We start from the raw sequence: 25,806 nt of genomic DNA on the forward strand, positions 1-25,806 counted from the left end.
GGGAAATTAGTGCACATCCATTAATTGAGAAAATTGCAATGCAGCCAATTTACAGCCGTGCTAAAAGTGGCCTCAGCATGTAGGAAACACTTTTTAGCACAACTTATTAAAAGGGCCCCTAAATGATCAAATGTAAACACTCCTTCAGTGAAGAAGGGTTATCAAGAACGGAGGTAAATTTATTTTTAAAGCAAAAATAAGCAATTCCATGGTTAATGGTCTATTTTATCTTGTCAAAATTTATAGAGCTGTTCAACACCGAACACCATAGTGCAACCCCCCTCCCCCTTCATTTTTATGATATTTCTGGAAACAATCATTCTTTCTCTCCCTGCAAGGACTTTTCCTGAGCATAATGAGCCCTGCAGGGACAGAACAATACTTTGTAAAGAATCAGATGCATAAAAGACCCTAAGTGCTTTCTAGGAGTGATCTGATTTTTTACTCTATTCACATGAAAATAAAACTAAAAACAAACATAAAAATAGTTCCAACAGGGAGCAAATGGGATGGATGTTCTTTCTATACAAAATCAACATAAACAACTGCTGTCCACAACTTGATCTACCAGCCTGGGTAACTTAATCAGGTATGCAAGAGGAACAGAAACTCTGTGGGAAGGTAGATCATTTTAACATCCTACTGGCATCTTCCCCATGGACATTTTCCATTGCACTTGATGCATTTAAATGTTTAATAAATCTAGTGTTAAGAGTGAGATGCTGGGGGAGGGCTGACCCTTAGAATGGACACTTTGCTGACTAGGCCATTTTTAACAGACGGAACAGAATAACTGAGCTCAGCACATTTGAAAAGCAATATGCTTTCTGTATCAGGTTCTTTTGATATCAGCATGCAGATAAAGGGAAAACAGACACAAACACACTGAAAACCAAAGCACAGCAAAATATGAAACTCAAATATTTATTTTCTTTCCCTTCTTGATGTATCTGTCACACCATTTCTATTCACTTTTTCCCATTAACTTTTTCTCTTTGTTTTTTCTAAATTAAGATACCACCAAATAGCATAAGAAGCACTACTACAGTTAATGCCTCACTTTCCCAGCTCAGTGCTTACCTTAATTTTGGAAGGGGGAAAGTGGGATGTTCTAGTGTTAGTTATATGGAAAATTACTTCCATCATCATATCAGAAGATAACAGGCCCTTTAACAGAGACCTGGTTGAGGAAAAATTTGTAGAAAAAAAAAAGTTTGCACTTAACTGACAAATTCATCAATTCCTTTCAGCCAACCTCTTGCTAAATAAAAGTATCCTATACACAGTGGCGTACCAAGGGGTGGGGGAGGGGTGGTCCACCCTGGGTGCAAGCCCTGAGGGGGTGCTCCCGGCCTTGAAGCCATTGGCGTCTGATACACCCCTCCGGCGTCCGGTTCCCCCCCCAGCGTCCGATTCCCCCCTTGGCACCTGGATTTCCCCCCCCAGCCGCCCCCATACCATTTGCAGTGGAGAAGCAGCCTGCAGTGGGATCGCGATGCCAGCGATCCCTGTGCTGCTTCGGCGCTGCTTCCTCCGCCGTGGTCCCGCCCCTCCTCTGACGTCAGGCCTTCAAGGGAGAGACAGGCCTTCAAGGGGGGGGGGCAGGCCTTTAAGGGAGACAGACAGGCAGGACTTCAAGGGGGGGACAAGCCTTCAAGGGGGACAGTCAGGCAGGCCTTCAAGGGGGGTCAGGCCTTCAAAGGGGGGACAGGTCTTCAGGAGTGGGATGCAGACCTTTAAGGGGGGGACGGGCCTTCATGGGAGGGGGACCCTGATGTAGAAGTACACGGAGGGAAGGGGGGTTCAAAGAGACGCACATATGCCAGACTTTGGGTGGGAAGAAATAATGGGTCTGAAAATAGAGGAGAGGGAGAGAGATGATGGACCATGGGTTTTAGGGAGGGAAGGAACAGAAAGGGAGAGAAGTTGGACATAAGGGATGGTGTGAAGGGGGGGGGAAAGATACTGGATAGTAGGTTAGTTGGGAAAAGAAAGGGAGAGATGGTGGACCCTGGGGTGGTGGGGAAGGAGGGAGAGATGCTGGATGAAAGGGTAGTTAAGAAAAGGTGGATCTGTGGAGGGAGACAAAAAAAAAGAAAGATGCCAGACCTCCTGGGGAGGGAAGGGAAATGGAAGGGGAGGACAGAGATGGCAGATGGATGGTTAGCATGCAGAAAGAAGGAGACCCTGGCAAGCAAGTTATCAGAAGACAACCAGAGCCTTGGACCAACAAGATCTGAAAAATAACCAGACAACAAAAGGTAGAAAACTAATTTTATTTTCTGTTTTGTGATTACAATATGTCAAATTTGAAATGTGTATCCTGCCAGAGCTGGTGTTAGACCGCAAACATAGCTAGGATTTAACAGAGAGAGGAAAAGTCTTTTTTGCTTCTTTATTTTATTTACACCACAGTGCCAGTGTGGTTAGGAGAAGCCAAAGGGGGGTGAAAAAACTATAAAATAAACCCACCAGGATGTTTGAAAAAAACCCAAAAAAAACCCACCCAATTGGCAGAAAAATTGAATTGAAAAATCAATTCAATAGGCTGAATCGACTGAAGATGACTGGGCTCTCACTCCGCTCAGTATAGAGCAGGAATCAGATGGGACCTGTTGAGAGTCCAAGTTTAGTTCTCACAGGGAGTCAACAATAAGCTCCAACAGAGCTGAGAGGCTGAACAGTCAGCGAACAGTGGGGTCATTATCCTGATCAAAGGCCACCACTGTATCCTGTGTACTCGTCCTGCTCACGGCCCTGTATCTCCAAGCAGGTTAGGCTTGCTTTGTGACAACAAAAACATCCAACTAGATCCCTCATTCTCTGAGTCTCCATCGGAAAGGACCACTGGATTCTGGACATCCTCTGATACTGAGCTAGACAAGCCCAAGGAGCCCAAGCCCCCTTGTGTACCTCCTGGTATGTTGCCAGACTTCCCCTGGGGATCTCCACATATCAGATTGACAAATTCTGAAGAAAATATCATATTAGGCATTGCTTAGTCTCCTTTAGACTACTCCAGCTTGTGTCTCTTGGGCTCTACAGACTCAATGCTCCTGCACTCAGGTTGACCACATTCTGGGGCTCTGGAAGGGGTTTACTCCCAGCTGATAGACCTCCTCCGACCATTCCTCAGCTCTAGAGAACACAGGGGAGGTTAAGTCAGCCACTCACGTCCCCCTACCCCCTTCACGTGCTGCAAGGACCATCTTTGGGCGCCTATGCAGAGCAAACCTAGCATGAACTAAGGATAAAGGAGCCTGAGGACTTCATCCCTGCCAGTTTTGAGGCAAACAAGGTGATTTAAAGGTTCTGGAGAACTTAAAAAAAAAATTGAAAAATGCAAGATGGTTACCACAACAGCATTTGACGTCAAAATGCCTTAACTAAAACAAAAAAACAGTGAAAAAAGGATTTTGAAGGTGGAGAACATTAAGGGAAGGGGCAGAAATCTGAAAAAACAGCTTTAACCCCCCCCCAAAAAATAAAAATTTCCTCACAGGCTGTAACAGCCTTACTCACTGTGTTTAATGCTGGAGATGTACTGCTGCCTACCTCAGCTTTCTTTAAAGAAGCTGGATTTGGGCAAAAAAATCATGGCCTTACTGAACTGTCCTCCAACTTTGAAATCTTTGGGCTGCCGGTTGGACGGAAGTCGGACTGATCCTTGTCCCTCATGGATCCGTGCACACAAAAGGGGGGGATGAAATGAAGCCGGTACTATGAAGAGCCCCGCTGAGCCCCCTGTTGGTGTCTAACAACCTGCGCCCTAGCCCTTGCAACCCAGTAGGTGAATAAAACTTCTAGAGATCTGAACCCTAAGCTACACAACAGATTCTGTAGGCTGACTAATAGGTATTACAGAGGAATTGGCTTGTCAGCTGCAGACTTCAGTCTGCTTCTCCACGCAAGCAGAGCTTTCCCCTCAACCTGGGGAGTTTTGAGCACCATAAGCCGACAAAAAAAGAAAAAAAGAAAGAATACACAGAATAGAAAGACTCCTTCCAGCTTGCGTGCAGAAAGAAAAATTGAAAAGGGCAGCAGAGCCCTCTGGTGAAGGAGGAGGAATCAAAAACCTGAAGAGGATTCCTTCTGCACGGCTTGCGAGCATTGGGAGATTCAGTGGCATAGTGCAAGGGGGCAGTCCAGTCAAGTTTTCAAAATATGCCTAATGAATATGCATGAGAGAGATTTGCATACTTGTCACTTCCATATGCAAATCTCTCTCATGCATATTCATTAGGGATATCTTGAAAACCTGACTGGCTGGGGGTCCCCCAGGACAGGTTTGGGAACCACTGGTTTAGAATAACAGACCTATTGCACTAGAAGAGTGTATTGGGATTATGAAATGAATCTATTCTGACTTTGCTGTTCTTGACACAGGGCAATCTAGAACAATACAGCATTTTTGTACAAGAAACCTCAGCAAGACAGAACTCACAGACAGCCCCAATACCAGAAAAAGTTTGTCTAGTGCAGGGGTGGGCAACTCCGGTTCTCGAGGGCCGGAATCCAGTCGGGTATTCAGGATTTCCCCAATGAATATGCATGAGATCTATTTGCATGCACTGCTTTCAATGCATATTCATTGGAGAAATCCTGAAAACCCAACTGGATTCCGGCCCTCGAGGACTGGAGTTGCCCACCCCTGGTCTAGTGATAGAACCACAGACTAACCTTGACTTTTGGAGGATCCATGCTATGTTGGAGATGCTGTTCTGTCATATTCAAGGGCAGTATTACTGAATCTCTGTTGGAATCCGGGCATGAAGGCACACACTCAGCTCCTTCATGGTAGATACCCATGCAAAAGGAAAGAAATGAAAAATTATTTTCAAGTTATCTTTTGTAATGAGGCAAATATAAAAACAATACCTAACCGGTTTTATTGGCACATACCTACTGAATATCACAGCAAGATAATTCTACCTGCCTCGTCAGCTCACAACCTGTATGATCTTTGACTCCTCTCTTACTCTGCACAAATTCAACAGATTGCTAAAGCCTGTCGTTTCTTTCTCTCCAATATCACCACAATGTGACCTTTCATTTCTGAGCACACTACCAAAACCCTTATCCATATTCTTGTCACCTCTCGCCTAGATGACTGCAACTTGTTTCTCAAAGGTCTTCCACTAAACCATCTCTCTCCTCTTCAATCCGTTCAAAGATCTGCTTGCATGACTTCTATTCCGTGTCACTATTCTCACATTACCTCTCTCAAGTCACTTCATTGGCTCCCAATCCATTTCTGTATACAATTCAAACTCCTCTTATTGATTACAAGTGCATTAATTCTGCAGCTCCTCAGTATCTCTCCTCTCTTTTCTCTCCTTATACTCCTCCCCAGGAACTCCATTCATTGGGTAAGTCTCTTTTATCTGTACCCTTCTCCTCTACTGCCAACTCCAGACTTCGTCCTTTCTATCTTGCTGCACCGTATGCCAGGAACAGACTGCCTGAGTCAATACGTCAAGTTCCGTCTCATGCAATATTCAAATCTAGGTTAAAAGCCCACTTTTTTGAGGCTGGTTTTAACTCCTAACTCCCATTCACTTAAAAATACCCATGTCTGTTTTATCATTCACTCTGTGAGAAATTCCCTAACCCTTATTTGTTTTGTTTGTCTATTTTAATTCAATTGTAAACTCTATTGAGCAGGGATTGTCTCTTACATTTTTTATGTACAGCACTGCATATGTCTAGCAGCATTATAGAAATGATAAGCAGCAGAAGTGCTAGATAATGCAATGGGAACCTTTTCAGTGTAATGAAAATATAAAAATTCAAAACTATATAGGAGGTCAATATTCAAAAAGTCTGTCTGGCTTATGTTGTAATTTAGGTACACAACACTTCATAGTGAACATTTCCCATCTCCATAGATGTCACTCGCTTTTGAAAATGTTATATGCTTCCTATAAAATATATACCGTAATTACTTTAGGTATTTTTATGGCGCATAATTTAGAGCCCCTTTTACAAAGACACATTCAAATTTTGAGCTTAATCTGTTTTAGCTTGGGAGTTTTCCACACACTAGGTCTAGATTTTATGTGGCAGTATTTAAGGTTTTTTAAATCATTTTTTTGCAGATCCTACATTAATTTTTGCATCCAGGAGGTTCAAGAGCTCCTGCATTAAGTCTGCATTATTTAGTTTGCAGATGCTAATGTTAGTTAGCTTGTTAATGTTTCCATGCCCATTTCCCTCCTACTACACACCCTCCTCCAAAAATACATACATACATATATCTATCTATCTATTTATATAATAACATGTAATTAGCATGTGCAATCTAGCAAATGAATGCAAAACACTTTAATGAGTTTTGCGGCAAGCCTTTTTTTCACTTGCTAAATGTGGATTAGGGCTTAATGTCCTTTCAGAAAAGGGCCCCTTAAATATTAACACAAATATATTAATTTGTAAACACAGTAACAAAGTAAAAATTAGCAAATAAAATGCCAGCATGGTCTACCAAGTCTGCCCACCAAGTTGTTCAAAGTTGAATCTGGCAATCTGCACAGGTTCCACCTCTTCATAATTAAATACTGGTATACTTAAGGAAGTTGGAATGTGCATGCTTTGTGCGACACAGTAGCACATTCTGCCTTTTCTCAGCAGAATGTGCCAATGTAGATATGTGCAGACTGGTAAGGCAGATACATGGAGACAGTGGTGTAGTAAGGGGAGGGGGAGGGAATGGTCAACCCTGGGTGCCATGTTTCTGGGGGCACAGGCACCTTCCTCCTCTTCCCCCGTCTCTTCCCATTCCTTCCATCCACACGCGTACCCCCCTTATATTCCCCCATAGTTGAAGTTGTTGTTTGCGGCGGTCAACAACGTGCTTTTCGTGACCCTGTGCTTAGGAAGTGATGTCAGAGGGAGAGCTGACTGGGTTATGAAGAGCACTTTGTTGATCGCCGTGAGCAACAACTTCAAGTAAAGGTATGGGGGAAGAGAAGGAGGATGCACGCGGCAGGCGGGAAGGAGCGGGGATCATGCGGGAGGCGACATCGGGGAAGGAGCAGGGGGGAGGAGGAGGGGTGCCACCAACCCAGGCTTCTCTCCCTCTCGCTATTGCCACTGCATAGAGAGGTATATCTGGGAGAGGGTGCAAATGGCACCTTTGAAGGGGAATGTATATAGGGTTGAGAGATATGAGTTTGTGAGTGTGTGTGCAGCTGTAATGTCACTCACTGGTGAAGCAGAAGCAAAGCTTTGGTGGCCTTCACTTGTGCCAGTGGCTCTCCAACTGGCGTCAGCGTGTGTATGTGTGTATACATGCACATGCGTGTGTTTTGGGGGAGGGAGGCTCTACAGGATGGAAATAAGGAGGTAGTGTGTGTTGGGGGGAACTGTGACATCACTCATTGAAGCCTTTATACCCCTCAACCTGTTCTGCTGTCAGTGATGGCTGTGGGATTGGTGGAGGTGGAGTGAGATATGGCACCTGATCTATGTCAAAAGTATATGAAGGAAGATGGAATGGTTATATATTTCTCACTCTCTGTATCCTGTGCTGTCCTCCTCTCCTCTCTCTTCCTCTAAACAGGTACTGGCAGGGCTGGATTACAGGATAGGCCCAGTAGGCACGTGCCTCTGGTCTGAGGAGGTCAGGGGGGCCCAATGCGCTGCTAGCTCTGTACTTCCTGGAGGGGGAGAAGACAACCAATATCTACCCACTCCCAACACGCTGCTGCTGCAGGGGCAAAAATAAAGAAAACGATTTTGTGGGGGCCACAAATGTTCAAGGTCGCAGCTGCCTCCCCACCCCCATCATTTCCTATTCTGAAGCAGGTCCGGAAGTTGCAAAGTGGAACAGTGCGGCCCACAAAGTCTTTTCTTTGTTTTTGCCATTGCATACCAATGGCAGCAGTTGTGGGGGTGGATTGTGTTGGAAGGAGAGAGGGGTAGACACCTTTTAAAGGGGGGAAAAGGAGACAGACTGGATGAAAGAGAGAGGGGCAGATGCCAGATGGAGGAGGAAAGGAAACAAATGCTGGCTAGAAAGGGAGAAGATGGGGGCAGACACTGGATAGAAAGGAGGAGGGGGAGAGAAGGCATTTATTAGATGAGGGGGAGAGAGGGGACAAATGCTGGATAGAAAGGGGGAAGAGAGAGCAGACACTAGATGATACAGAGGAAGAGAAAAGGCAGATGCTAGTTGAGGGTGAGGAGAGGGGACAGACACCAGATGAAGGGGGAGATGGAACAAACACTGGATAGAAAGTGGGAAGAGAGAGTAGATACTAGATGACATGAAGGGAGAGAAATGGCGGATGCTGGATGAGGGTGAGGAGAGGGAACAGACACCAGATGGAGGGGGAGAGGGAACAAACACTGGATAGAAAGGGGAAAGAGGGAGCAGACACTGAATGACATGAGGGAAAGAAAAGACAGATGCTGGATGAGGGTAAGGAGAGGGGATAGACACCAAATAGAGGAGGGAAAGGGAGCAAAGGAGGAAGAGGGAGCAGACACTGAATGGCATGGGGGGAGAGAAAAGGCAGATGCTGGATGAGGGTGAAGAGAGGGGACAGACACCAGATGGGAGTGGGAGAGGGAACAAACACTGGATAGAAAGGGGGAAGAGGCAGTAGGCACTGGATGACATGTGAGAAGAGAAAAGGGACCTAATGTTGTGGTATGCCTAGGATCCATCAAAGAATTAATCCTGCCTTGATTACTAGGTGATGCCCAGAGCCAGCAGCTGTTGCTGCGGTTCTGTTGTGAATATAAAGTCAGTCAGTGCTGGTGTTTCTCCCTTTCTTTCCCATTACCTACAGTGATGTGCCTGGAGCCAGACACGGGAGGGCAGCAGCCCAGTAGCTAGAGAATGCAAACCATCCCACAGAGTAAAATAATGGTACTGGTTGTAACAGCAGTAGCATGGACTGCTAAATGCTGGCACAGGGCCAGCTCTCTGGAGTCCTTTTTCCTTCAGTGGCAAGTACAGTAGCTACATCCTAGCTTCCTTGTACTCTATTGCAGCTGCATACTGTGTGTTTAATGCTTAGTGGAAATTATTTTCTCTTTCCATCTTCCTTGCACTGAGAGCATAGGCTACGCACTCTCAACCTTCCTTGCACTGCAAGCAGCTTGTCAGTCTCCTTAGTCTGCTGTCCAATTGCACCTGTACATAATTATAATGTATGCATATGGATGGACAGACAGACAAGTGGCTAACAACAGGCCCTCCCACTGAAGTAAAATGTGCCTAAATAAGAAGCTTGGCAGAGTTTCCAGCTATCCCATAAGAAATACACTGAATCTGATAAGAATTTTTATTTAATTCTGAAGCCCAACACACACACTATTTTGAACACCTTTCAGTTTCAGTTCTTTTGTCCTTTCCATCTGATTGTTCACAACTTAGACAGCTCTTTGCTATGTATTCTGAATACACTAAAGAGCAAGGTGATCATGTCTTTTCACTAATAAGAAGAGACGGTGGATTAAATCTCGATATCAAAAGTAAAGCATTAGATGCCCTTCAGATAAGGGCCACAGGCCACCAAACCTTATGGCCCACCCACCAAGCATATAACTGGACAAGTGTTTCATCTGCTTTTTATGTTAAATAGCTAGCTAAAAAGATGAAGGCTCTGAAAATGGTGAGTGACTAACCAGGTTTATCCTCAGGAGCCCTTGCTGCAGAGTCCCAGACAAATAAAAGTCATGGTCAGATAAAGTTCCCTGGCATGTTTCTTAAGATCTGATTTCCAGTTTCCACTTAAAGGAATGAGCAGGTCTTCTGTTCTGAGATGTGACTGGTAGTTGGCATCCTTACAAAGGAATGAGCTCATGCAGGTTTCTGCTTTTTCTCCCATGAGACAGGATGGAATTGGATTTCAGATGACTTACAGTTACAACAGAATAATAATACTTATGCACTTACATGGAGCCTTTCATTAAAAGTACATCCCAGAGCACTTTATAAAGCACAAATCAATAAAAGTGTGACAGCCTCTAATGTGTGCACAGAGCTGAGTAAGGACATCAAGAATTTACATATTGTAATTTCCCTGGGGAATGAGAGTGATTAGTGTTCGGGCAAAGTTCCCCAGGGGATTACTATGAGTCTGGTTAAGCCTAAACCTACCAAGAGGGTGGAGGAGTAATTTGCGCCTGGTGGAATGGTGAACCCAGTTAAGTGGCCAGTGACGTTGGCAAATCATATAGCGGAGATGTTATGAAAAATGAAATATTACTGTTACAGTATGTGAGCGACAGGAGAATTGGGGGAAATAAGTGTCTGTGAAGCACAGCATAAGGTCTTTGCCAAGACCTAAAGAGAGAAGGGAGTATTCTGTGGGGCACCCCCAGTGAAGGCTGTTGGAAAAGGAAAACAGAGGTCACCTCTGTGGGAGCAACAGAGGCTCGAAAAGAAATGAGCTTGAGGGGTGAGAAAGTAAAGACTGCGAGCAGCGCAGGGGAAAGATTGCCTGCTGTGTGCAGGAGGCAGGTGAAGGCAATTGCATCTCCTAGGAGTGAGGATGGACAGGGAGGCCCAGCTCGCATTGCAAGTTTGGGAAAGAGCCCAGCGGGATCCTATTTTGCTTGGAGAGAGTCAGGGCCGTCTACAGCCTTCAGTTGAGCTGCCAGATGGGATGGGCTGGAGGAAAGATGGACTAATTGAACTGATGTAAATAGTTCTATAGAGACTTTCAAGCTCAGTCAACATATAGCCAGTTACCTTAAAGTAATATCAACAGTCAAGAAACCTATTTGTTCAAAAACAAGGTTTGTATTTTTTGCTATTGCAGAAGTTGTCAGTAAAAAAGTTCCACTTTAAAGCATTCCTGGAGTGAGAATGCTTATTTTTGTGACAGTTCTATAAGGACGGATAGGTGGTATCTTAAATCCCTTGGCCTACCGGGAATTAGTCTAGTCCCAGCCTATGCCCAGCTGAACATCATCACCCTTGTTCTGTAACCACCTGGGCCCAAAGATCTTAGCTGGTACCCAGGAGCTCTGTGAGTGGGAACACGGTTATAACAGTATGAAAAGTTAGTAATAACTGCACAATGCTGCTGTTGAAATTTTTTATTACATGGCACACACTATAAAATCTGTATGCATGCATGGGGAAAGAATTTAGCTATGTCAAGAGGGTTAATCTCTCTTTTTCTGTGAAAAGATCAAAGGATCTGTAGTATATACTAAGCAGGATAAACATCAGCTTAATCTCTCTTCTCAAGGATAAGGCAGTAGACATAGAACAGTGCCACGAGGCATGATTCTTAAAATATAAAAAAAATCATTTACCTTGGCAAATAAATTCATATGGGAGCTTTCTACTAAAGGCAATAATGGTTTTATTAGCAGGGCTTCCCTGGAAACAACATTTACAAATCAGAACCTGGATACCTATCCTTTCACTGTATGGTTGCAATTTAAAAGAAGGCTTGTCACACCTCAGAAAAAACTGAAGTTCTCTAACTAGCTGCCCCTTTGCATCATAAGAACCATTAAATGCTATTCTATAAGGGAGCATAGAAGTGCTATACAAATAGAAGCAAAGAAAAATGAAGGAGGATAAAGACCATATGGCCAATCTAGTTGCCAATCCATACCCAGGGTTACCAGAAGTCCAGAATTACCCGGACATGTCCTCCTTTTCGAGGACATGTCCGGGGGTCCGGACGGCTTTGAAAAGCTTCCAGCTAACAGCGACGTCAGGATGGCATTTGAGCCAATCAGGGCCCTGCTGAGATACCCGTCCCCAGACTCGGAATGCAGGTGCTTGGTGCCAGACTCCAGAATGGCCTCTGGGCGAAATTTTTTCCTGAAATCACGGCTGGCTCCCCAGCTCTGGAGGACCTGAAGGAGGCGAAGCCCAAAGCTCCCGCCCCTCCTCAGCGTGCTGTGGCATGTTGTACACGGTCAGTGATCTGGCACCAATCTGGCATAATCAATGCACACATTTGACAGATTAGCGGTTGGGGAGTCCATCCCAAATGATTTTTAATCAAATCAAGGAGTTTTGAAGCAGAAATAAAACTTTGAAAAAAGACTGATAAAAATCCAAGATGGCCACTGCCAGCGAATTCACGCCAAAAACAGCAAAAATAAACAAAATTCAAAAATAAAAAACAGTGATTTGGGGGTTTGGGAAGGTAGAAAACCTGAACCCTACCCTCAGAAACTCTGAAAAAAAGAGTTTTACTGTGTTCCACGGACCACCCCCGAAGCTCCCATAGGAAATAATGGAGGTGTACTTACAGTCTGTGCAATGCCTGCCTGTCACCTCTGTGAAACTGCAGCGGAATGAAGGAAAGGATTTTCTGCCTTAGAGCAGGATCAAAATGACCAGATTTGAAGGTCTTCAGACTGCCAGTCAGATGGATACTGACTATAACTTCTACCTCCACGGATCCTCTCCACGTGACTAGGGGCGGGAAATGCAGCTTATGTCCTGAAACCCAGAGTAATTTTACTCAGGACACATACAGCCTGAGAGTACAAGCGAACTCTCAGGGGAATGGACCCCAAGTCTGAGAAGGGTGGCACAAAGCAGGCTGGCTCCACAGGTCCACTTAAGTTTCTCTATGAAGCAGAAGTCTGGCTCCATGGGACTGTGACCTTTCCTCCGACAGAAGACCACCAGAAAAGGGACTCACAACACTCATGCCACCCAAAAAAGACAAACTTAAGAAAAAGAAGCAGAGCAGAAGACTTCTGCACAAATTGCTTGCAGAAATTGAAACTGCAGGGGACCCTAATTCTCTCTAAGGTGGAAGGAGTATGTGCTCAGAAAAGTGTTAGGATTTCTGGAACTTCTGGATTGCAGGAAGGGATTGAATACTTAGCACTCTGAATCTGGAAGGGACGTAACATAATTTTTATTCACACAACAATCCTGGGGAATGTTTTCAAACATCCCTGTTAGAAAGATGTTATTTTTTATTCAAAGTTATACACTGTGCTCCTTGAACAAAAACCTGACATAAAGCATTTTGGGAGCAATTCTCTAACAGGCACTAACATCTGCATGCCTATAAGGCTTTTATACATGTTAGAATAATGGCGTTTATGGACAAATGTGCATATAACTGGTATCATCCATAAAGAGGCACTTAATTTACATATTGCATAGTGTTTTTTTGCAAGGGGATGTACATAAGAGTGGAAATTGGGCAGAGCATTGGTGGGGCTTAAATTTATGCATTTATTCCCAAATTATGGTGCTCAAAATTGCATGTGCAAATTTGCATATGCAATTTAACTGGGCTCCAGCAATCAATTATTGGCGTTAAATGGCAAACAATTTGAATATATACAGTGGGCATTCTATAAAGATGCACAAGTAAATTTTGACATGCAGATCTGGAAAGGGGGTTATGCTGAGGGCAAGGGCTGGACGGGGCAAAGAATATATGCAGTGTTATAGAATACATCAGATCCACATTTAATTTTAGGCATGAGAATTTACACTAGACATCAGTTGGTGTAAATCCTCACACTCACAACTGGGTGTGGATCTCGGTGCCCAACTCGGAACGCCATTTATAGAACAGCACCATTTAACGAATTTGGCCCTTCACTTATAGAACAGAGCAAGTTACACAGGTATCTACAGCACTTAGGTGCTAATGCACCAGCTCTATGGCTGGCCTAAAAGCTTGTACCAAAGCGCACACATGCATATATACCTAACTGGGCTAGTAATCTATAAAGAAAAGGCACCTTCTTTCTTGTTTAGCATAGGCTCCTACAACATGCCTTCCAAGTGCATAATTGTAGACGCCCTGTTACAGAATTGCCCATTTTACGTCCATCAATAAAATACGAGCCTAAGGACCTTAAAGGGGTGTTTTTGCTATTGAAAACTGTGCATAGGTAAAAAGACTCAAAACTTTGCACCTGCTTTTGTTGCTGAAGATTTTGCCGGAAAACAACAATTGTGTAGAACTGAAAATCTAATAATTAGTTCTTCTCTGACTATGCCCCCTGGAATACCTATTTAAATACACACCTATTTTTAACTGGCCTGGCATAGCACTTTTAGACAATTTGCATATGTTAATGATTCTTCTTAAGACCATAGAAGTGTAACATAGAACATAGAAATATGAAGGCAGACTAAACCAATATGACCTATCTAGTCTACCTATCTATGCTATCTACTATTTCTTCTTTTCTCTTAGAGTTCCAATGCATTTGTCCTAAGCTTTCTTGAATTCAAATACATTTTTTCATCTCTACCACCTCCACCAGGAGGCCATTCCACAATTCATATTTTCCATGAAAAAGTATTTCTTGAGGTTACTTCTGAGTCTATCCCCTTTTACCTTCATCCTATACCCCCACATTTCAGAGTTTCCTTTCCACTCAAAGAGCCTCGCCTTATATGCATTTTTGCCACATACAGTAGGTATTTAAATGTGTCTGTTACTGTATATCTCCCCTCTCCCGCCTTTTCTTCAAAATATATATATTGAAATCTTGAAGTCTGTCTCCATACGCTTTCTGATGAAAACCACTGACTATTTTAGTAGCTGACCTTTGGATTGACTCCATCCTGGATTGACTCCATTCTGTTTGACATAAACAGGAAGGAGTCACTTGTCTTTGTCTCTTATTTCTCTGTGCGCTTTGGACTTTGCAGTAGAAATAAAGGTCAGCAAGTAAAGCTGGACTAGATTAATATATGTGTGATGAGCTTTCAGTAGTTAGGCTTTCTTCAACAAGTATATTTTAAAGGAAGAATAGCACTCAAAAGGGAATCACCAAAAGGACAATTTTCAAAATAGTGTTTTAGCTGTTTAAGAAATATATTTGGAAATTGTAGTCCCTGCCCCTTCAGTGTAGGTGAAAATGAGCATGTAGAGAGTAGTGGGTGTGTTTTATACCACAGGTAAAAAGAGGTGAAGTTAGATTGTGAGAGGATAGGCATGCATAGAGATATCATCTTGAAGTCTCAATCCTAAAACAGGTTCATAACTTTTTTATATTATTCTGCTGGTCTGAATATTGAAAGGGAATTGCCTTAGGGAGCTTCCTTTTGAAAATCAGATTGAAAACCCTAGAGGAAGTTTAAAATGCCTCCTAATGGATTAGGCTAGCCCAGTAAAAAGGTGGTCCAAGTGTGAGTGATGGGGCAAGAGTGAAGCCCACTTGCTTCTGCCTCTTGTGGCTGCCTCGGAAAAATGGTTGCTGCAGCCTCTCATGGTACTTGTGTAGTACTGCAAGACTGCCATGAGAAGTCATAGCAGATATTTACATGAGGAAGCCGCAAGGGGCAGGAGTGAGTGGGCTTTGCTTCTACCCCCAATGCTCCCACTGGACCAACAGGGAACTGAAGTAGACCCAAGGGGGCCTATCAATACTGGGGAAGGTGAGGGGGGAGATTGTTATTGTCATGACCTGGGGGTAAGTAATTGAGATAAGGGGCTGGGTAGGAGCCTGCATTAGGAGGGGGATCGGGAGTTAAAAAAGGAAAAATAAAGTTATGTAGATGCCGGCTGATAATTCAGTGCTGGTACTCAGATAGCTAAGTGGGCTTTTGTCCTTAATTCACCCACTGGGTAATGGCGCAGAATAATGCCAGAATAACTGCTGGCTTCTCCCCAATGCCTCACCCTGTAACACCCCCGACTGGAACTCTTTTTATAGCCCATTAGAGCCAATATTCAGTGGTATTGCCCAGCTAAGTGCCACTGAATATCAGAGGTTCGGTGGCCCTTAAGTATTTAAGCAAGCAGGAGCCTCTCCTGCTGCTTAAATCACTTTGAATATTGAGCAGATGGTTTTTAAGTTACATCAATGCTGCCACATCATCTTACCTATATTAGCAGCCCTTTACAAATTACTATGAAATTTGCAGATGGCATGAAAACATTCAAAGTAGTTAAACCAGAAGGAGAAATGAAGAAGGACATTGCCAAGCTGGAGAAGCAAGCACCATAAAAAATGAATGGCACATAATGTACATCAGAAACTAGAAATACCATCATCTCAAAAAACTCTCCCTCATTGGTCCCCCAGATAATATGACTGTTTTCATGTTTTTTCTCTCATACCTATTCCGTATCCATTCATGCAGTGCATTTTCAGATTGCTGTTGAGTTGATGAGGGGGTGAGCATTGACCCTGCATTTCCTGGCAGAGATGGAAGCTACCACTCCAAGAGCCATCCTTTCTGCAATGAATCACATTATTGCCAAGGCCCTGGAAAAAAACCCCAGAAAATAGATTCACATCACTAGACATTTAAGTCTCTAGAAATATTGATAATTCTGTGTCAAGGATTAAGCCTATAAATTTTTATTATGAACAACTTGATAGCAATATGCATGTTTTGACAGGTTGCCATTTAACATCTGTCAGGTTTGAAACAGTTCTATTTCTGATCCTGACAAAAGTAAAATCTCAATAGCAGGGGTGTACAGAACTTTTGCCAGCTCTCTGCAGTAATGAAAAATGATATTATTTGAGCATTAAGTTAATAGAAAAAAATAAATAAATAAAGGTCACAGTAGACATGTCAAAGATCTACAGGTCAAAACAACTGGGCTGTGAACTTGGGGAGTTAGGTTCAAATCCTACTGCAGCTCCTTGTGACCCTGGACAAGCCACTTAGGGCCCCTGTTATTAAACCACGTTGGAGCTCTACCATGGTTGGATAAAAGGGGCCCTTAACCCTCCATTGCCCACCAAAGACAGAAAAAAGTTCCTGCATTTAGTATATATAAACCACTTTGACTGTACCCACAGAAAGGCGGTATATTAAATCCATGACTATTTACATAAGAGTATTGGGATTTAGAACAAGTTCTTCAAGGATGTGGTTGCTTAAAAATGAGTATGGTTGAAGAGGCACTAAGAAATTGCCAACAAGATGGGCCAATTGGCCTTCATCTGCCATCATGTTTCTAATTTAGTGCTGTTTATTAAAAGTTAGTGTGCGTTAACAAGAATTAGTATGGTCTACTTATCACCATGCCCATATTTACTATATGTTGGCCCCTTTTATCAAGCTGCGCTAGAGATATAGGCACCAGTTCTATGGGTGTCGTGGGAGCCCGAGCACCCACAATATTTTTGGGACCTCATGTGACCGCAGACCCACTACTACTAGTAGGAGGGGAGGGGCAGTTTGCCCTGGTTGCAGCTAATTAGGGGTGCTCTAGTCCAGAGTCATAAGAACATAAGAATAGCCTTACTGGGTCAGACCAATGGTTCATCAAACCCAGTAGCCCTTTCTCATAGTGGCCAATCCAGGTCACTAGTACCTGGCCAAAACCGAAGGTGTAGCAATACTTCATGCTACCAATACAGGGCAAGCAGTGGCTTCCCCCTTGTCTTTCTCAATAACAGACTATGGACTTTGACTTCAGGAACTTGTCGAGACCTTTCTTAAAACCAGCTATCTGCTCTTACCACATCCTCTGGCAATGCGTTCCAGATCTTAACTATTCACTGAGTGAAAACAAATTTCCTCCTATTAGTTTTAAAAGTATTTCCGTGTAACTTCATCGAGTGTCCCCTAGTCTTTGTAATTTTTGACGGAGTGAAAAATCGATCCACTTGTACCCATTCTACTCCACTCAGGATTTTGTAGACTTCAATCATATCTCCCTTCAGCTGTCTCTTTTCCAAGCTGAGCCCTAACCGTTTTATTCTTCCCTCATTCGAGAGGAGTTCCATCCCCTTTACCATCTTAGTTGCTCTTCTTTGAACCTTTTCTAGTGCCACTATATCTTTCTTGAGATAAGGAGACCAGAATTGAACGCAATACTCCAGATGAGGTCGCACCATGGAGTGCTATAGGGGCATTATAACATTCTTAGTCTTGTTAACCATTCCTTTTAAAATAATTCCTAGCATCCTATTTGCTTTTTTGGCCGCCGCCCCACATTGGGCGGAAGATTTCATTGTATTGTCTACGATGATACCCAGATCCTTTTCTTGGGCACTAATCCCCAAGGTGGACCCTAGCATCCGGTAAATGTGATTCAAGTTATTCTTCCCAATGTGCACCATCACTTTGCATTTGTCCACATTAAATTTCATCTGCCATTTGGACACCCAGTCTTCCAGTTTCCTAAGGTCTGCCTGCAATTTTTCACAATCCACAAGCGTTTTAACAACTTTGAACAGTATAGTGTCATCTACAAATTTAATCACCTCACTTGTCGTTCCAATTTCCAGATCATTTATAAATATGTTAAATAGCACTGGTCCCAGTACAGACCCCTGCAGCACTCCACTGTTTACTCTCCTCGTTTGAGAAAAATGACCTTTTAACCCTACCCTCTGTTTTCTATCTGATAACCAATTCCTAATCCACAACTGAATTTTGCCACCTATCCTACGACACTTTAATTTTCTCAGGAGCCTCTCGTGAGGAACTTTATCAAAAGGTTTCTGAAAATCTAGATATACTATAGCAACCAGATCACCTTTATCCACATGTTTAGTCACACCTTCAAGAGGGACAGATTCTTCAAACTCTTGAAAAATAAAAGAACAAGAGGGCATTCGGAAAAGTTGAAAGGGGACAAGAGGGCATTCGGAAAAGTTGAAAGGGGTCAGATTCAAAACAAATGCTAGGAAGTTTTTCTTTACCCAACGTGTGGTGGACACCTGGTATGCGCTTCCAGAGGACGTAATAGGGCAGAGTACGGTACTGGGGTTTAAGAAAGGATTGGACAATTTCCTGCTGGAAAAGGGGATAGAGGGGTATAGATAGAGGATTACTGCACAGGTCCTGGACCTGTTGGGCCGCCGTGCGAGCGGACTGCTGGGCACGATGGACCTCAGGTCTGACCCAGCGGAGGCATTGTTTATGTTCTTATATTTGGTTGACCCCATGCTGACTCCGTCTCATTAAATCATGTTTGTCTATAATAATAATAATAATAACATAATAATTTTATTCTTCTATACCGCCATAGTTGTGAGACTTCTAGGCGGTTCACACTGAAGAGAACTGGACAGTAAGCAAGTTACAAAATGCAGATAGTCAGAGAATTACAGTATGCAGAATCTTAAAAGGCAGCGAATTACAATATACAGATTGTTAAAAATTGTTAAAAAATTTCAGACTTATACGCAGGAGTGGACATATCTTGAAATAATAGAATCTGAATTAGTGTTTGGTGTAGATACTTTTTAGGTGATATTTCTGTCGAATAAGGCAGTTTTTATGGCTTTTCTAAAGGCATCAAAGGTAAGTCTAGCTCCATTAATGTAGTTGTCTAACCAGTGTTGTTGTTTGTTTGCTTGGTACATAAAAGTTCTATCCAGAAAGGTTTTGTATTTATAGCCGGTAATGCTTGGTATGCAAATAGATTGCAGTTTCTTGTTTGTCTTGTAGGGCTGTATAGTACGAAGTGAGGTAGCAGGTAGGTAGGAGCTAGTCCCCAAACCAGCTTGAAACATATGCAAGAGAACTTGAATATTATTTGCGCCTCCATTGGCAGCCAGTGTAGCAGTCTGTAGTAGGGGCTAACATGGTCGCTTTTTTTCAATCCAAATATCAAGAGGACCGCTGTGTTCTAAACAATTTTAAGTTTCCTCACTGTTTTTTTGGGTATACCCATATAAACGATATTGCAATAGTCCAGTGTAGAAAGCACTAGTGATTGCACTAGTAATCTAAATGATAATGGGTCAAAGTAGTTTTTGATGGTCTTTAACTTCCATAATGTCAGGAAACACTTTTTTACCACTATATTCGTGTGTACAACCATTGTCAAATGCGTGTCTAATGTGACTCCCAATCTTTTTATTGTTTTAGTAATCGGGTAGTCGTGATCTTTTATATGTAACATTGTTTTAGTAATTTTGTCCATTGGGCTTGCAAGGAAGACTTTTGTTTTTTCTGTGTTTAGTTTCAGTTTGAAGTTGATTGTCCAATGTTCTATTTCGGTCTAAATATGAGAACTGTATTCTGAGGTTTCGTTTGTTATGCTGTTCACTGGGATTAAAATGGAAATGTCATCTGCATATATGTAGTAGTTTAATTTTAGCTTTTGCAGGAAGTGTCCTAAGGATGATATGTAGATGTTGAATAGTGTAGGTGATAGTGGTGAACCCTGTGGTACTCCCGAGGGGTTTTTCCAGGAGTTTGAGTATGTCCCATCACTAATCACACGGTATGATCTCTTTGTTAGGAAACCCTGTATCCAGTTCCTTACTCTTCCCGTAAGTCCTATTTCATCTAGGCAGTGTAGCATTATTTCGTGATCAAAAGCACTGCTGAAATCTAGTTGTAAAATCAGAGAACTTGTTCCTTTGCTGAATAAACCATATAGGTGATTAAGGATCGAGGCTAGGACTGTCTCAGTGCTAAAACCTTTTCTGAATCCTGATTGGTATTCACTGAGTATGTTAAACTTGTCTAGATAGTTCACCAGCTCTAAGTTGACCAGTCCTTCGAGCAGCTTGGTGAATAAGGGGATGCTTGCTATGTGTTCCACAATTTTATTTTTTATAATCGTTTCTACTATTTTGCCTGGCACTGAAGTGAGGCTTACTGGTCTGTAATTTCACAGATCTCCCCTGGAGCCCTTTTTAAAAATTGGCATAACATTGGCCACCTGCCAATCTTCAGATACTATAGACTATTTTAGCGACAGGTTACAGATCACCTCCGCGGGGTGTTTTTTTTTTGTAGTTCAATATTTCAATATTTTTATTAAAAGATTTTCAATATATATCAAAAGCATAAGTACAGGTAAGAAAAGGTAACATTGTAGTTCTGTAAGTTTTGTTTGTGATGTGCTGCAGTGAGATAAGTACTTCTTTGTTATGCTACGAAGCTTTAACCTGCTTGTGTTCTTTTCTAATTGCTGTTTAATGTTATTACTGCTATTATCTGATTGTCACTAATTGAGGGCTGAGTGTATCGGTAACAGTGCTCAAGTCTACGGAACCTATGTTTAACATGAAGCGGAAAGCACACTACCGGCTGCCACAACATGCTTGACAGTTGAATGCCGCTGGGGACAGTCCCACTGAACACTAGGAGATCGGCTATTATCCTGCAGATACACACACAGATTCCCTCCAGTTGGAAGTGTACATCACTATCAAAAACTGTCTTGCATCCCAAGGAAAACTCAAAGAATTAAAGTGAGGAACCCAAGAGAATATCAGAATCATATAAATATTTATCTCGGCCTTCTACTTCCAAGTAGAAAGAGTGTGATTAACCTGATCTTAAAAACTTCCTGTTGGTTCAGTGGCAGTGCCACTCAGTGGAGACCATGAGTTCAACACTTGGTTCAAGTGATCCATTCCTTGGATCAGGGCTAGGGATTCTGTAAAGACACTTGAACAGGAAAGGTGTCTCGATCATCAAATAATAATGACATTTAATAGCCAGACTCATATACCAGTGTCCAATAACTTTCACTGCAATGGATAGGTTAGATGAAGAGGTTATAAAAATAGGGAATAGGCTGTTGGTCATGAAGCTGTATGACATGATAGAAGCTGTTCCAAAAGACCTGGAAGCCCAAAAGGAATATATTAAAGACCCATGTTCTGATTCTTAGACCTGGCTACTAGCTATGAGCAAAATCTGGCAACACAAGAGAGGCCAAAAACTGAAACCAAAACAAAATAAATAATCCCAGATACAGGATATTGCAGCAAAGCCCACAGAAAAAACAATACATCCTGAAAAAAGCTAACATTTTTAAGAGATTGAAGTTCTCATGTAGTAATCACACCAGCTTGATTTCTTAGCTGTTAGATAAACTTTTACACAGAATGCTGCGGCCAGAATGATAACTGGAATATCAAGATATGAGCATATTACTCCATATCTCCGACAATTGCATTCAGAATTCAATACAAAGCAATTATGATATGCCACCAATTCTTATATGGTACGATCCCTGAATTTTTTAAGAGCTTAATGTCAGAGTATCAGCTGTCAAGATCATTGTGCTCTGAAAGTTCAGCATTGCTGAAAACAAAGGCTAACCCTAAGTATGTGGAGACGGAAGCCATGACTTTTACATGTGCAGGGGTTAAGTTATGGAATGGCCAGGTTGGTCAAATCCGAAAATGTAGAGATAGGAGCTCATTTAGGAAAATGCTGAAAACACAATTATATGTAGATGCGTTTCTTTGAGAAATTGATTCTATGTAAGGATTGAATCTGTTTGTCTTGTTTTAACTTTGTTTTGAATCTTATACTATCTTATGTATGTAACCATTTGTAAACCGCTTTGGGAATAAAACAGTATATTTATTTCGATTTCTAGCCCATCCTCCCCAAAGCTCAGAACGGGTTACATATAAATTTTAAAAATAAATAACCAATGAAACCTCTATACTACATAAATTTGGTGTTCAGTGAGAATAAGGGGAGGGGGAAACCATTCTCAATATATCTAAATAAACCAATAAGCCTCAAATCTTTTTCAAGTAGCTAGTCTTCAAGTATCAAGTGTTCAAACCCCACATTGTTCCTTGTGACCCTGGGCAAGTCACTTAATCCTCTACTGGCCCAAGTACATTAGATAGATTGTGAGCCCACTGGGACAGATAGGGAAAATGCTTGCAGTACCTACACGTAAACCACTTTGAGTAAGATTGTGAAACCACAAAAAGGCAGTTTACAAGAACTGTATTTTATTTATATTTTGTCTATTTTATTCAATGTTAGCTTTTTTAAAAAAAAAAATCTGAGTCACTACCCAAGAAAAGGATCTTGGCGTTACTGTGGACAGTATGTTGAAATAGCACAGTTACTTACCGTAACAGGTGTTATCCAGGGACAGCAGGCAGATATTCTTAACGCATGGGTGACGTCACCGACGGAGCCCCGGTACGGACCTTTTTAACTAGAAAGTTCTAGTTGGCCGCACCGCGCATGCGCGAGTGCCTTCCCGCCCGACGGAGGAGAGCGTGGTCCCCAGTTAAGATAAACCAGCTAAGAAGCCAACCCGGGGAGGAGGGTGGGACGTAAGAATATCTGCCTGCTGTCCCTGGATAACACCTGTTACGGTAAGTAACTGTGCTTTATCCCAGGACAAGCAGGCAGCATATTCTTAGCGCATGGGTGACCTCCAAGCTAACAGAGAGGGAGGAGGGATGGTTGGCCATTAGGAAAATAAATTTTGTAACACAGATTGGCCGAAGTGTCCATCCCATCTGGAGAAGGCATCCAGACAGTAGTGAGTAGTGAACGTGTGAACTGAGGACCAAGTGGCAGCCTTGCAGATTTTCTCAATGGGCGTGGAACGGAGGAAAGCCACGGAAGCAGCCATAGCTCTGACTCTGTGGGCCGTGACAGCACCTTCCAGTGAGAGACCGACCCGAGCATAACAGAAGGCAATGCAGGCGGCAAGCCAGTTAGAAAGTGTTCGTTAGAGACAGGGCGACCTAGACGGTTAGGGTCGAAGGACAGAAAGAGCTGAGGTGAAGAGCGGTGAGCCCTGGTACGGTCAAGGTAGTATGCAAGGGCACGCTTACAGTCCAGCGTGTGCAACGCCTGTTCCCCAGGATGAGAATGGGGCTTAGGGAAAAAGACAGGCAACACAATGGACTGGTTGAGGTGAAAAGCCGAGACCACCTTGGGAAGGAATTTAGGATGGGTACGCAGAACCACCTTGTCATGGTGAAAAACAGTGAACGGTGGATCGGCGACCAGTGCGTGCATCTCACTAACCCTCCTGGCAGAGGTGATGGCAATGAGGAAAAGCACCTTCCATGTTAGAAGTTTGAGCGAAGTTGTGGCAAGAGGTTCAAAAGGGGGTTGCATGAGGGCTGATAAAACCACATTCAGGTCCCAGACGACAGGAGGAGGCTTCAGAGGTGGTTTGACATTGAAGAGGCCTCTCATGAACCGGGAAACCAGTGGATGAGCCGTGAGAGGTTTTCCGAGGATAGGCTCATGAAACGCAGTGATGGCACTGAGGTGGACTCTGATTGAGGTAGACTTGAGGCCAGCGTCGGACAGAGAGAGCAAATAGTCCAGTACAGTTTCCACCGCTAATGAGGTGGGATTGTGATGATGCAGTAGACACCAAGAGGAGAACCTGGTCCACTTCTGATGGTAACATTGGAGGGTGGCCGGTTTCCTGGAGGCATCCAAAATGTGACGGACAGGCTGAGACAGATTCTCTGGAGAGGTCAGCCCGAGAGAAACCAAGCTGTCAGGTGGAGCGAGGACAGGTTGGGATGTAGTAGAGACTGATGCTGCTGTGTAAGTAGAGTAGGAAACACAGGAAGAGGAATGGGCTCCCTGGAGCTGAGCTGGAGCAGGAGGGAGAACCAGTGTTGGCGAGGCCACCGAGGAGCAATGAGAATCATGGTGGCTCTGTCCCTGCGGAGTTTGAATAACGTCCGCAACATCAGAGGCAGTGGAGGAAAGGCATAGAGGAACCGATCCGTCCAGTCGAGCAGGAATGCATCTGGGGCCAGACGATGAGGGGAGTAGAGTCTGGAGCAGAACTGGGGCAGCTGATGGTTGTGAGGAGCTGCAAAGAGGTCCACCTGAGGAGTGCCCCACAGAGAGAAGATGGAGTGGAGTGTGGGAGGATCCAAGGTCCACTCGTGAGGTTGAAGGATGCGGCTGAGATTGTCGGCCAGGGAGTTCTGTTCGCCCTGGATATAGACGACCTTGAGGAAGAGACTGCGGGCCGTGGCCCAGGTCCAGATGCGGATGGCCTCCTGACAGAGGAGGGGAGATCCGGTGCCGCCTTGCTTGTTTATGTAATACATGGCGACTTGGTTGTCTGTGCACAGGAGAAGAACCTGAGGGTAGAGAATGTGCTGGAAGGCCTTGAGAGCATAGAACATGGCTCTCAGTTCCAGGAAATTGATGTGATGTAGACGCTCCTGAGGGGTCCAGAGTCCCTGGGTGCGTAGATCTCCCAGGTGAGCTCCCCACGCATAGGGGGAGGCATCCGTGGTTATGATCATGGAGTGAGGGGGTAGATGAAAGAGTAGACCCCTGGAAAGATTTGAGGAGTTCAACCACCATTGAAGAGATTGCTGAAGAGACGATGTCACAGAGATGGGATGAGAAAGAGGATCCGTGGTCTGTGACCATTGGTTGGCCAGAGTCCATTGAGGTGTCCGGAGGTGGAGTCATGCCAGAGGAAGCACATGGACCGTCGAGGCCATGTGGCCCAGGAGGATCATCATATGCCGAGCTGGAACAGAGCGACAAAGGAGCACCTGACGGCAGAGATGGAGCAGGGTCTGTTGGCGGTCGGAGGGAAGAAACGCCCTCATCAGAGTGGTGTCGAGAACTGCTCCAATGAACTGAAGTCGCTGTGTGGGAAGCAGATGCGACTTGGGGTAGTTGATCTCGAACCCCAGGAGATGGAGGAAAGAGATGGTGTGATGAGTGGCTTGTAGCACAAGCGGAGACGTAGGTGCTTTCACCAACCAATCGTCCAAGTAGGGGAACACCTGGAGGTTGTGAGACCTGAGGAAGGCCGCCACCACAATAAGGCACTTGGTGAACACCCTGGGCGATGATGCGAGGCCAAAGGGTAGCACTTTGTACTGATAGTGGCGGTGCTGTACCTGAAATCGGAGGTAGCGACGTGAAGTCAGATGGATTGGAATGTGAGTGTAGGCCTCTTTGAGGTCTAGGGAACATAGCCAGTCGTGTTGAGAGAGAAGAGGGTAAAGCGTGGCCAGGGAGAGCATCCTGAACTTTTCCTTGACCAGACACTTGTTGAGGTCCCTGAGATCGAGGATGGGACGGAGGTCTCCCGTCTTCTTGGGTACCAGGAAGTAGCGGGAGTAGAATCCCTGACCCCTTTGGTCTGGGGGAACTTCTTCGATGGCATTGAGAAGAAGGAGGGATTGGATCTC

The 25,806-nt window shown here is 43.8% G+C and overlaps 1 protein-coding gene across 3 annotated transcripts in view; it reads right to left on the minus strand.

Moving 5' to 3' along the window:
• Positions 1-25,806, minus strand: part of PAPPA (pappalysin 1) — a 644,537-nt gene that overhangs the window by 57,362 nt on the left and 561,369 nt on the right. For all 3 annotated transcript variants that reach the window (XM_033961720.1, XM_033961721.1, XM_033961722.1), the window contains exons 18-19: positions 16,035-16,182; positions 4,681-4,790 (exon numbers count right to left, since the gene is read on the minus strand). In XM_033961720.1, coding sequence (XP_033817611.1) covers positions 4,681-4,790; positions 16,035-16,182 — 258 coding nt within the window. The remainder of the gene's footprint in view (positions 1-4,680; positions 4,791-16,034; positions 16,183-25,806) is intronic.

Source organism: Geotrypetes seraphini, chromosome 10 (assembly GCF_902459505.1).
Source record: "Geotrypetes seraphini chromosome 10, aGeoSer1.1, whole genome shotgun sequence".
In the NCBI taxonomy this organism is placed as follows: Eukaryota; Metazoa; Chordata; class Amphibia; order Gymnophiona; family Dermophiidae; genus Geotrypetes; species Geotrypetes seraphini.